This window comes from Wolffia australiana, chromosome 10 (genome assembly GCF_029677425.1).
Source record: "Wolffia australiana isolate 7733 chromosome 10, ASM2967742v1".
In the NCBI taxonomy this organism is placed as follows: Eukaryota; Viridiplantae; Streptophyta; class Magnoliopsida; order Alismatales; family Araceae; genus Wolffia; species Wolffia australiana.
This window is the reverse complement of record NC_135844.1, coordinates 13,137,550-13,150,000: the sequence shown is the minus strand read 5'-3', so window position 1 is coordinate 13,150,000 and position 12,451 is coordinate 13,137,550. Positions and strand designations below refer to the sequence as shown.

Below are 12,451 nucleotides of genomic sequence, written 5' to 3'. Positions count from 1 at the left end.
TCTTGCGGCGGCGCTTGGCGGCGGCGGGGGGCCGCTGAGAGCGGAGCATGTGGACGTGGCTGGCCGTGGCGAGGTCGTGGTTGTGGGCGGTCTGGCAGTCGGACACGTGGAAGCGGCGGTCGGGGGCGAGCTTGATCTTCATGAAGGCCGGGCAGCCGCAGCGCGTGTCTTCTCTGTGGTACTTGGAGAAGAGGTCGCGGATCTTGCCGTCGCCGCGGAAGCCCTGCTTGCTGCAGACGAAGAGCCGGGCGATGGTCAGCCCAGTCTTGCGGCTAACTGTTTTGCAGTCCCACCGCACGCTGAAGCCCACCCGGCGAGCGTGCTGGTTGTAGAAGTCGAAGGCCGCTCGCTCCGAGTCGAAGGCCATGCCCACGGCCGGGTCCGGCGAGCCCGGGCTCGGGCTCGGGCTCGGGTCCGCCCGCGGGGACCCGTCGTCGATCGCCGCCTCCGCGTGGACTTGGCGTAATGGCTCGGTGATCTCCATGGCGGATGGCGGCAGTTAATCTAAGAGAATTGTTGCTGTCATGAAATTGAAACCTTGGTTCATTTTGGCAAAGAAGGGTGAATTTTCAGCACGATGCAAGCGATAGGTAAAGTCGCTGCAAAGACTTTTGAATATTTCGTTCATTTTGGCAAAGCATGATGAAAGCAATAGATAATGTAGCTGCAAATAATTTGAATGCTTCTTTCCTCTGCCAAAGAATGATGAATTTTCAGAATGACGACGGCAACAGATAATGTTGCTGCAAGTATTTTGAATATTTCAGTCATATGGCAAAGAATAACGAATTTTCAGAATGAAGAAAGCAATAGACAATGCTACTGCAAATAATTGGAATATTTCGCTCGTTTGGATAAGAATGATGAAAGCACTAGATAATGTCGCTGCAAATATTTTGAATATTTCATTCATCTGGCAAAGAATGATGAATTTTCAGAATGAAGACGGCTAAAGTTAATGTTGCTGCAACTAATTTGAATATTTCGTTCATCTTGGGACAAAATGATGAATTTTAAGAATGACGATGGCGAGAGTTAATGTTGCTGCAAACAATTTGAATGTTTGGGTCATCTTGGCAAAGAATGAAGAAGTTTTCGAATGCCGAAAGCAATAGTTAATGTCGCTGCAAATTCTCTGAAACCTTCGTTCATTTGGCCAAAAATGGTGAATTTTCAGAATGCCTAAAGCAATAGTTAATGTCGCTGCAAATAATTTGAACATTTGGCAGAGAATGACCAATTTTTCAGATTTGCGGCGCAGAAGTTGCAAGAGAAAGATGATGATAAAATAGTGGCAAAAGATTACTAGCAGCGATAATGGTGAAGGAGATCAGAAAACTTGAAGACATTTGTAAGTTTTGTTTGGCGCAACGATGGGAACAAGACGAGGAAACTCATTTTTATCGGTTTCGAGAACTGCCAACCGAAATTTATGATTTTTGCAACAAAGGAGAGTAATTCGGACACTCGGCTCTCAAGAAGGATCACCGAGTTAAGAGTTTTACCAGAATCAGCGGAGGATGTTCGTTGCAGAAAGATGCCCATGGCGCCGCCACGTCCACAAAACCTAGAACTCCAAAAGTTCAAAATTCAGCGCATATTCACATGCCTCGCTCGCGAAAGAACAACAAATTAACAACGACTCGGAGAACAGATCATCCAAGGGCCATTTGCGAGCCGTATTTCCTGAAAACAGTTCAAAAAAAGCGCGGATCTTCTCCTCCTAGCCCAAAAATCAGCGCCGCGCAAATCCAACACAAAACGAAACGCAGCAAGAACTAGAAGAAATCGAAGAATCTTCATATCGAACAAAAGCAAATCAAGATCGGAAAGAGGATTAAAAGTGAGAGAGACAAGAGAATACCTGTTAATCGAAGGAAATTTCGGCGACGAGGGAAAACCTGGTATGGAGCGCTGAGCACCGTGCTTCAACGACGAAACCCTAGCGGAACCGCCACGGTATATTCCCCACGACTGAATGTTCACATCTATGCGTTGCGCTATTCATCCCCGACTTGGCCCTTTCTCAAATTATTTTTATTCTTATTTTCCATTATTATCCCAATTCATAGTTTTAAATATAATTTTCTACAGCGGAAAACAAATAATGTAAAAAATATACAAATTTACTTTTCCTTATTGTTCTAATCCGTGAAAATCAAAACAAATTTTACGACGATTTATAGTTTTAAATTTACACAGCAGAAAACGAATAACGTAAGAAATTACCTTAATTTTCCTTATTGTTCCAATCCGTAGAATTTAAATCTAATTTTAAGATTTTCTATAATTTAAAATTATACAGAAGAAAACAAATAATGGGAAAAAATTTCATTATTTTCCCTTATTTTCCAATGCGTAAAAATTTAGCTATTTTTAAGATCATCTAAAGTTACAAATTTACTCAGCAGAAAACAAACAATGTAAAGTTTATTTTTATTTTTCCTTATTCTTCAAAACCGTAAAAATTAAGTTATTTTTAAGATTATCCAAAATTATAAATTCATACACCAGAAAACGAATTATATAGGAGCATGGAGGAACCCATGAATGGAAATAATAAAAAAACTTGTAGTAAAAAAAAAATTTAAAAATCCCACTCAAGAGAAACATTGCAGAGAATTAGAGGGGATTAATGGAAAATTTTTTGAATGGATTTTGAAGCGATTGCTTCCCTTCTCTCACTGGAAGATGCTGCTCACAGAGCAGTCATCATGAACACGCCAGATGGTTTCTCCAAGAAGATTGGCCACGGACAGGACAGTCAACTGAGGGAAGTAGTTCTCCTCTGCCACTGGAATTGTGTTGGTGATGATCACCTCCTGGAAGAGACCGCTGGATAGCCTTTCGATTGCCGGGGGGCTGAAAAAAATAAGATTTGCAAGATGAACTCCTAGATAGAATAGAATATTAAATTGGAAAAAAATGAAAAATAGAGAATAGAGAATGAAGATAAAACCAAGCTCAATTGAGCTATTAAAGGGATAAGAAGCCTAAGAAAGGGGAATCAAAATATAGGAATTCCGTGCAGTAATGAACTGTTAAAGCGAGCTGAATCTGCCCGGTCTTGCCTCAACCCATGATTACTATGATTTTTTTTTGAGGAAAATAGAGAGAGTCCCCCAGAATAGGGACCCCCCGTTGCCATTGATATAATGACATAGAAAATCAAGTCATGCATTACAAGGGGAACGAAATCAGGGGGCCACAGCCACCTCTCTTCCAAAAATTTGCCAATCCCCTAGCGTCGTGCAGAATAGCATCGACGGAGGGAGGCCTCCCCTTGAAGATGACTTCATTTCGGTGTAGCCATATCGCCCAAAGGTGGGCGAAGATCCGTTGCCACTCCGGCTCCCGGCGGAACAGCCCGCCACTGATGGAGTTCCAAAAGTCCTCTTCAGTAGCGGGGTCAACGCTACCCACCCCGGCCGCCTGCCACACAGCCTGGGCCGTCGGGCATCGGAAGAACAGGTGGCCACAGTCTTCCACCGCCCCGGAGCATAGGACACATTCGGCAGTATTCCCCGGGTACCAGCGTTGACGGAACTGTCGCGTCACCAGTCTACGCCGCAAGAGAAGTCAGCCAAAGATTTTCACCTTCAGTGGGATTCGCCGCCTCCACAGTATTCGATTTCGGGGTATGAGGGAGCGGTCTGCTGGACTCCCCTGTCCCCGCAGAATGCGGTATGCAGTTTTGGCCGAAAAACTGGCTCCTCGCCACTCCCAGGTGTCCCGCGCCCTTTCTTGCGGCTGCAAAGAGGCAATCAATCGCTGTAACTGGAGGAAGTCTTCCATTCGTTGCTCGGAAAGATGGGCAGGTAATGTTGGGCACCACGCATTGTCCCACATCCCCTGAACCGGGGCACTGGGGGCGGGCGAGAGACCATATAATCTGGGGAATAGGTCTCGCAGGGGCCCAAGACCGGTCCAATCGTCCAACCAGAATCGAAGGCTGGTTCCATCCCCTAGCTTCGGCCGAAAGAGAGGCTGAGCCTTGGCGAAGACCCCCCTCAGCCCCCTGATGAAAGCGGAGTCCCCTCGGAGGGGTGTAGCCCATTGCTCCCAGTCCATTCCCCTTCCGTAGCTGTCGTGCAGGACCGCCGTGACCTGATCTGATGGAGGCTGCATCAGTCGACGTACCCATTTGATCAGCAGAGCCATGTTGGTGTGCTGAATGTGCCTGACACCGAGGCCTCCCTGTGACGTGGGGAGACATACAGTGTCCCAGCTGACGAGGGCCACGCCCCTCGATTCCCCTTGACTGGGCCCGCTCCAAAAAAATCGCCGCATGCAGCTTTCAAGCCTTCTACGAACGCTCACCGGCATCCTGAAGACTGACATGAAGTGTAGAGGAATCGCGGCTAGCACAGCCTTCACCAAGACCAGTCGCCCTCCTCGAGACAAGAGACGACCTCGCCAGCCTCCCAGCCGCTTTTCAACCCTCTCCACCACCGGTTGCCATTCCCGTGCTCCAACTCGGCCATCAGTGAGAGGCAGGCCCAAATACCGAATGGACAGGGAGCCAATCGGCGTATATAGAAGTTGGGAGCACTGACACAAATCTTCTGGAGATAGTCCGATACCGACGAGTGTAGACTTGGCCCTATTCAGTTTGAGTCCAGAGAAATCGGAGAAGATGTCCAGCAAGATCGAGAGGTTCTCAGCCTCCTCCACCGATCCCTCAATGAAAAAAGTAATGTCGTCAGCATACTGAAGGAGTGGGATCCCGCTAGGCCAGCCAGGGGTGTGAAATCCTCTGAGCAGCCCCCTTGCACACAACCGTTCCGAGCACCGCGTCAAGGTATCTGCCGCCAATATAAATAAAAGCGGGGCCAGTGGACATCCTTGCCGGATACCCCTTTGGGGGTGGATTCAGCCCCCTTGAGGCCGGCCATTGACTAGGACTGCAAAAGTGCTGGTCGCTACGCAGAGCTTCATCCATCGCACCCAAACCTCCAGGAAACCACGCTTGCGCAATACATTCCAGAGATATCGCCAGTCAAGCGTATCATATGCCTTGGCGAAGTCCACCTTCCACATAAATCCGGAGGTGCCTGTTCGCCTCCAGGCCGCAAGAATTTCCTCTGCCACAACCACACTCTCCACCATGTGTCTACCCGGGACAAAAGCAGATTGAAGAGGGCTCACTAAGTAGCCGATTACCTCGCGGAGTCTGTTGGCAAGTACCTTGGCGATGATCAGGTATATCGAATTGGAGAGAGCGATGGGCCTGAACTCTCCCACTTGTTCAGCTCCCGGACATTTTGGGATAAGCACGATATAAGCTTTGTTCAGCCGATCCATCTCGCAGGTACCATTCCGGAATTCCTCCAAAGTCGCCATGACCTCCGGACCCACCATATCCCAGCACTCCTTGTAGAAGAAAATTGGCATGCCGTCCGGTCCCGGAGCCCCTTTAGCATTCAACCCACGAATGGCCAGCTGAGCCTCTTCAGTTGAGAAAGGCTCGACTAGCTTAGTTCGTTGCTCTTCCGAGATCCTGGGTGCGTCGGCTCCAGACCACTTCCATTTGTTATGCGGTCCCCGACGGTAGAAAGCCCGAAAGTGGTTAGCTAGGGCACGTCCCACCTCCGTCTGGCCGCTGACCACTGTCCCCTCCACCCGTAAATGGTTGATCTTGTTCATTCTTCGTCTCCCACTTGCTGCTTGATGGAAGAAGCTGGTATTTGCATCCCCTGCTGCCAGCCAAAGCTGCCGTGATCGCTGTCGCCAGTCCATTTCAGTCTTTAAATCCTCCTCAGCCACTACGTCCCGATGGGCTTGACGCGTCGCCAACTCCTCCGCTGATAAAGGCCGGCTATCCTCCTCTGTGTCCCATCGTTGTATCTCCGCAAGAGCAGCGTCCTTGGTTTGGTTCCGATCCTCGCGAATCTTCCGGCGGAAGTCGATGAGGTGTCGGCGGAGCCCTGTCAGCTTAGTAGCCAGCCGTGCCGACGCTGATCCGAAAGCAGGAACGGTACCCCACCACTCGGCAACTCGCCTCTTGAAGCCCTCCTCTCGTAACCAGGAACGATCTAGCTTGAAATAGGGGGGCTTTGCAGTTCCTGTTTGTGCCTGCCAGGAAATAGGAGTAAGATCAGAAATAGGGCGGGGTCGGGACGTGACCTCTGTGAGCGGAAACATCTCCAGCAGCGCGATGGAGCATAGGAATCGATCGAGCCGAGAGCGCGCCAGAGGGCCTGCTGCGCTTCGCCAGGTGAATCGTCGGTCCGAGGGCCCCATTTCTTGAAATCCACAGTTGGCCAGTAGGTTCCTGAACTCCGCCGAACCTGGGTCCATCCCCCCCAAGCCATTCGGCCTGTCCTCGGCCGCCACAGTCACATTGAAATCACCACCAATGAGAATCGGGAGCTCCTGGAATTTGTGGGTAAAGGCGTAAATATCTTCCCACAGTTCCCCTCTCCGCGAGGCCGGTGGTCCGTAGGCCGAGGCCACCACCCATGTCCGCCCGTCCTCACGGTTGGACAAACGGGCCGCAACCACATGCCGCCCTTTCCACTCCTCCAGCTTATCAAAGTCCTCCGCCCTCCAAGCCACTGCAATACCCCTGATCGCCAATTGCATCACCGGTTACGTGTGCTCCATCACCCCGGCCGAGGGCGCCCACACTTGGGATAGATCCTGCTCTAACATAGTCTCTTGGATGCACACCACCTTTGCCCCCATTCATTGATATATCTTCCCACTACTCCTCGCCACAATCACGGAGGCCTCGCACGTTCCATGAGAGGCAATTCATGGGGAGGCTACCGTGGCACCCTCTACTGTCGAAGCCATCATAGCTCCTGCTGCCTCCGCAATCATCCTCGTCTTGGGATGTTCAACACGTTCTGGTGCTGTCCCCTGGGAGCTGGGCTCAGCCGCGATAGGGGCAGCTGGGGAGGTGGCCCCTTCGTCTGCCATGACACCTTCCCTTGTTGCTTGAGTCCATGCTTCTCCCCCCTCCGATGAGTCATTCTTGGCTGCTTGCTCAGGAGCTGCATCGCGCGTTGTCGGAGGATTGCGCCCCAAATTCTGAATGAGCGAAGAAACGCTCTCGGAGCCGATCGTGGAAAGCGCCGCAGACTTTTGCCTCCACTCTGTTCGGCCTGCCTGAGGCCCTGAGGTTCCCCTGGTGGACCGTCCGTCCCCTTCGATGCCTGTGGGGGGTTCCTGACCATCACAAAGTTGGCCGATCGAGGAAGAGGAGGAGGCGGTGGGACCACCAAGAGCTGGACAACCGGGGCCCCTGGGGCCGCCTCGCATAAGACTGATCGAGGGAGCATGCCGACGTTGTGGGGTTCCACTTCAAGCACTGTGATTTGAGGGTCTCCGCTCTCCAGCCCGGTGGATATAATCCGGCGAAGGCGAGCAAATTTTCGCACCATATGGGCTGTGTGTTCCACTGAGCGATATCCGAACGGAATGCCATGAGCCTCCACCAAGATCGTACCGTTCTTTATCTTGCATCCCCCGTCTGTTTTTTTGACTCCCCGCCATTTGACTGTTCCTTGCGCCGGCATCTGCTGGTGCCATCCACAGATGTTTTCTCTTGCTGCCCGAGGCAATCTTCTAAGTAGGAATTGTTTCTCGTCCACCATTTGGAGTTCGGCCTGAAAAAGCGGGGCATAGTGTTCCGCCAAACCTGCTTGAACTGCCTCCAATGTCGGAGCGCCTCCTTGAACCTCCCCGATGAGAGAGGTGACTCTGAACTCCGCGAAACTTCTCGAGTCAGCACGGCCTCCCAGCTTTAGGTTCATTGGGCACTCGGATCGGCGGTGACCTATGCGTCGGCATCGGCGGCAGATTACTGGATCTCTGCAGTCTTTTGCGACATGTCCGCGTCCCAGGCAACGGAAGCAACAGTTCTCGTTGATTCGTTCAAGCCGTCGCTTCTGTTGTGTGGAATGCTCTTCTCGCTGGGCAACTCGGGCTGTCAAAAGGTTTGCACCAGAGCCAGCCCCACGCGGAGCTTCTCGGAGTATGTCTGCAAAAGTACTCCGTTTGCCAGCGTCGGCCTCCGACCCCGCACGGCCTGGACTTCGCCGTTTGCCCGCCCGGTCATTCGGTCCGTGGCGAGGGGGGGCCCGCCAGGCCCTACCTCCATAGCTTTGGCTTCTTCGTCGCCTGGGGCTAGGACTCGGGCGTCTTCCACTTCCCATCCCTCTGGAGCCGATGCTAAGTCGGCACACTCTGGCAAGATGCCCCGGCTCGCCACACTTATAACACTTCATAGCCGACCCCACATGTCGCTCCCGAGTATGGCTACCTCCCCCATGAGACATCTCAACCCTCCATCCATTTTTGCCATCAAGCTCACGGATAGCATCAAGAGCATCCCTTCTGTCAGCAAATTCAACAAAGGCATAACCTGGAGGTTTACGGGCCACCCATACACTTCTCAAAGCGCCGTAGGCCCGAAACTTGTCTTCAAGCTCCCTTTTAGTAAAACTGGCGTCCAGGTTTCCAACGTATATCCGTGCCATGTATTTTGCACAATCGCGCCAAAGGAAACCCTCAGCAGATCCTTCACGTCGGCGAGAGGGGTGGAACCCCGCTTCAGGAAAAAACGGCCGCCCTGAACCGACCGGCAGCGTCGCCCCCAGTCCTTTCTTTCTTCTTCCTCGGGCGCTAGGGTTTCCGGTTCTCGCTCGAGCTCCCTTCCATGGCGGAAATCTTCATCACCCTGGATGTGGAAGCTGGGTCGGGAGCCGACGGAGAGGCGATAGAAATTAGACGATGATCACCAATCGCCACCGAAAGCCGACGGCTTCTCCTGATCCCTACGCCGACCGCGACGATGGGGGCTCCCGCGAAAGTCGGGCACCAAGTTGTTTCTTCCAGCCCTGATCCTGACTATGATGATCCACGATCTGATATTGATGAGTTTTTGATATAAGATCATATTATTTTTAGTGTGATGATCGATGCAAATATAAAAAACTGATGTTAAGCTTCCGAAATAAAGACCCAAGCTAATATACGCCATTGCCACGAATATCGAATGGTAGGTGATCTGAACGTTCAGAAAAAGGCAGGATATTCTCGAAGAAAATAACCTGAACACAGCGTGAGTACTGCACGCGTACACTTCCCTCGCTCCTTCCTGATGCAACAGGGCTGCACCCTTGGCAATAGTTCCTAAAATCACCAGGAAAAAAAATTAATCTCACGGCTAAAAGAGCCCTTGACAGGATAATGATTCATTTTTAAAAAATTCTAGTTAAAAAACTAGATGGTTAAAAAATCAAGATTTATTCACCTGCTGTATCAATCATGTCATCCAACATAACAGCCACCTTACCCTTCACATCCCCTATAAGATTCATGACCTACAAAAGATTACCAAATCAGAACCCACAGATTACCTCCGCAGCAAACAGATACCAAGCTAATGCAAATCATATGGACTTTGTAACATTGACTTCATGACTTTGTGACCTGAATCTTCATCTCCTTCTTAATTTATTTTGAAATGTTCAGATGAATCTTTCCCAATCATACCAGGTTTACGTTTACTAGGGCCCCATAAAACCAACCTAAATTCATAAAACCAAATAAAGGGAGTACCTCGGCACTATTATGACCATGCCGCCGTTTGTCCACAATGGCAAGAGGAGCATCTGATAGCTTCTTGGCAAAGGCTCTTGCCCTCGCAACACCGCCAACGTCTGGAGAGACCACCACTATCTCGTTCGAACAGATAGTTTTGCTGGCCAGGTAGTCTAGTATCACCGGCTGTGAAAAGAATTAAGCTCCCGCTTAGTTCTCATGATTAGAAATAGGCAGTATAGATTCATCTTTGTGTTACTAAATAAGTGAAGACGAGTAAGAAGAATTAACAGAAAAAAAGTTATTTTAAAGATAATTTCTGCAAGCAATGAAAAGTTTTGATCCACCAGATTTCTTTCTCCTTCCAGTTTGTCCGAAGGACCTTATTTGGGTTTCCGTCAAGGGAGCGGATGGAGGAGAGGCAGGGATCAACCAAGAGATACCGACCGAAGATAAGGCAAAGAAGAACGATCAATTGAAGAGGGGATAAGAAGGAATTGAGGTGAAGACCGAGATGAGCGCCGAGGAGCAGGGTTAACCAACCCGGGCTTTAAACTTCTACTCAACTTCAATCTTCTTGGCTACCTTCCTAAAGAAAGGGACATGCTGTCTATTGGGAAATATACATGTCCCTAGAGGGCTAAAACAATAGAAATAACCTTAGAAGAGGCTGGGGATCGTATCAAACCTGTCCATAGACATGGTCAACAGGGATATCAAAATAACCCATCGACTGCCCGGAATGGAGGTCACAAGCTAGAACCCGGTTTGCGCCAGCTTCAGTAATCAAGTTTGCCACAAGTTTGGCAGCAATAGATTCTCGCCCTTGAGTCTATAAAGCCGAAGTTGCAGGTGAGATCATGCATAATAAATGAATTCATGTAACATTTGATAGCAATTTCTCGTTAAAAAGATGGGTTAAAAGAGAGAGAAACAAGATTTCAAAATAGGCATTTAACAGTAGAAAGGCATTTATTTACCTTCCGGTCAGCTCTGGCATAACCAAAATAGGGAATAACCGCAGTTATGTTTTTAGCAGAGGCTCGGCGGCATGCATCTATCATGACCAGAAGCTCCATCAGATTTTCATTTGCTGGGGGGCATGTCGGTTGAACGAGGAAAACGTCACACCCCCTCACACTTTCTTTCAACTGGACATAAATCTCCCCGTCCGCAAACCTCTTTATGTTGATTTTTCCGAGTTTCAGACCCAGGTAGCACGCAATTTCCTGCAAAAAAATGATAGAAATGAAAAAAAATTTATCCACCAGACAGATAAATATTCCACCTAAATTTATCCCAAAGAACCTTTGCACCTACAAGCTATAATCCCTCGGATCAAAAAACAGTTTTAGTAGGCATCTACTATACAACACAAGCATCAGATATCCTGAAATAGCAATAAATAAACTGCACAAGGAAAGAGAATTTACAGGGATTTTCCTGATGAATCTAGGAAAGAAAAAGATGGCGAGAGTACACACTCAGTAAGAAAATAATCAAATTAAAAAACAGCAAATGAAAATAAATAAAAATGTCAAGAATTACCTGAGCAAGCACAGGATTAGCAGTCCCAGAGAAAATCCGCAGCCTCTTATCACTACCACTTTCCACACCTTGCACCTGCCTGGGAGTCAAAAGAGTTGGCAGCGTCCGATCATTAATAAGTGGGATGCATGGCCGAGCTCCATTAGAAAACTCCAACGGCTCAATCAATTGACATCTCTGCACATCAAATACAACATCAAAACCGACGCAAGCCCATGATTCATTACAAAAAATCACTTCACTTCATCGAAACACAGACAAATTTAGATGAAACTGCGACTAGATGAAATTCACAAAGCTTAATCATAGAGAAGGGACTTACAACGGCGTGCTTGGCAGAAGGAAGCCGCCGGCATTTCTCTGCAAACCCAAAGCGTGCTCCAGGCAAGGTTAACCGATGGAAAGACGAAGAAGAAGACGAAGAAGAAGGCACCGATAACGCCATGACCGTGAACTTGATCTTCTTCTTCGATCAAACCCACTTCTTATCCTTATCCTACCTCTTCTTTATCGCCCTCTACGCCCGGCTTCGAACCCAGATAGGGGAAAGCGAAATAGAAGAAGAGACGAAAAGGCTATGGAGAATGAGCGGTTTCTAGGCCATGGTCTTCTTGGCGATGGCACGCCGAGTTTGACGCTCTGAGAATTCTGCCCGCGCAGGTCTGCAAGACGGAGAAGAAGAAGGAGAAGAAGGGGATTGGCGCGGGAAGTTGCTCAGCGATTGTGAAGGGGAGACTCGCGAAGAGACGGCCCAAAAGGATGAAATTTGGGTCCCATTCTATCGCCATCGCTTGGCCCACTGTCTTTAGCAGATTGGGGTGCTGAATTTTATGACCACACAGGGGAGGAATTTATAGGGAATCCAGTTTGAATGGAAAAAGGATATTAGATTGTGGATTCTTGTAGAATGGAAAGGGAAAGAATTAAAGGAATACATGTTTATGCAAACTAGGGATGGTATTGGATGGGTTCTGTTTGAGCAGTTTAACTGGCCCTTGCCTTGCCCGTTGAACGTTCTTTCTGCTAGTGTTCGCCCGTCTCGATATCGGACAGGGAAAAACTGGTACGACCATATCTACCATCCCGAATATCAGATGGTGATGTGAGATATAGGTTGTTATAGTACCGATATTTGACGAGATATTTGCACCCGCCTACTGCTTTACGTTTGGATGATGATATCTTGTATTGGACGATTTTAAGTATTTTCTATGTTATAGATATATGAATTCCATAAAATGAGCTTATTATCCCATGGTTTCCTAGTGTTAGGCTTTAAATTGTGGGTCTTTGCGACCCGATAAATTATTGGGTTATGATCATGGGCCTCCCTTTCACCTCCTCCATGTGG

The 12,451-nt window shown here is 48.9% G+C and overlaps 2 protein-coding genes across 6 annotated transcripts in view; both read right to left on the bottom strand.

Annotated features, from left to right (window-relative positions):
- LOC144708546 (protein FAR1-RELATED SEQUENCE 5-like) overlaps positions 1-2,004 on the bottom strand; it is a 4,250-nt gene extending 2,246 nt beyond the window's left edge. Inside the window, exons 1-3 of one of the 5 annotated variants that reach the window (XM_078581916.1) lie at positions 1,865-2,004; positions 1,506-1,567; positions 1-519 (exon numbers count right to left, since the gene is read on the bottom strand). The exon at positions 1-519 is cut by the window's left edge and continues 2,246 nt beyond it. In XM_078581916.1, coding sequence (XP_078438042.1) covers positions 1-484 — 484 coding nt within the window. In that variant the 5' untranslated portion in view covers positions 485-519; positions 1,506-1,567; positions 1,865-2,004. The other 4 variants (XM_078581921.1, XM_078581918.1, XM_078581922.1 and 1 more) reach the window with 4 other exon arrangements.
- A 547-nt stretch (positions 2,005-2,551) lies between these two features.
- LOC144708446 (ribose-phosphate pyrophosphokinase 1) lies at positions 2,552-11,836 on the bottom strand. Its single transcript, XM_078581772.1, has 8 exons — positions 11,423-11,836; positions 11,101-11,277; positions 10,533-10,781; positions 10,241-10,384; positions 9,571-9,738; positions 9,263-9,332; positions 9,060-9,141; positions 2,552-2,862 (listed from the first exon to the last, which is right to left on the bottom strand). The coding sequence occupies exons 1-8, from the start codon at positions 11,543-11,545 to the stop codon at positions 2,682-2,684; spliced, it is 1,194 nt and encodes a 397-aa protein (XP_078437898.1). The 5' UTR covers positions 11,546-11,836; the 3' UTR covers positions 2,552-2,681.
- Positions 11,837-12,451: the final 615 nt, after the last annotated feature.

Bases quoted from the DNA above. Each gene is read 5' to 3' on its own strand.
- LOC144708446 (XM_078581772.1), bottom strand. From the start codon at position 11,545: ATGGCGTTATCGGTGCCTTCTTCTTCGTCTTCTTCTTCGTCTTTCCAT. The intron at 9,333-9,570 runs GTACTCCCTTTA...AATCTTTTGTAG, and splicing joins ATGGTCATAATAGTGCCGAG to GTCATGAATCTTATAGGGGA. The intron at 2,863-9,059 runs GTTATTTTCTTC...TATTTTTTTCAG, and splicing joins AGTACTCACGCTGTGTTCAG to CCCCCCGGCAATCGAAAGGC.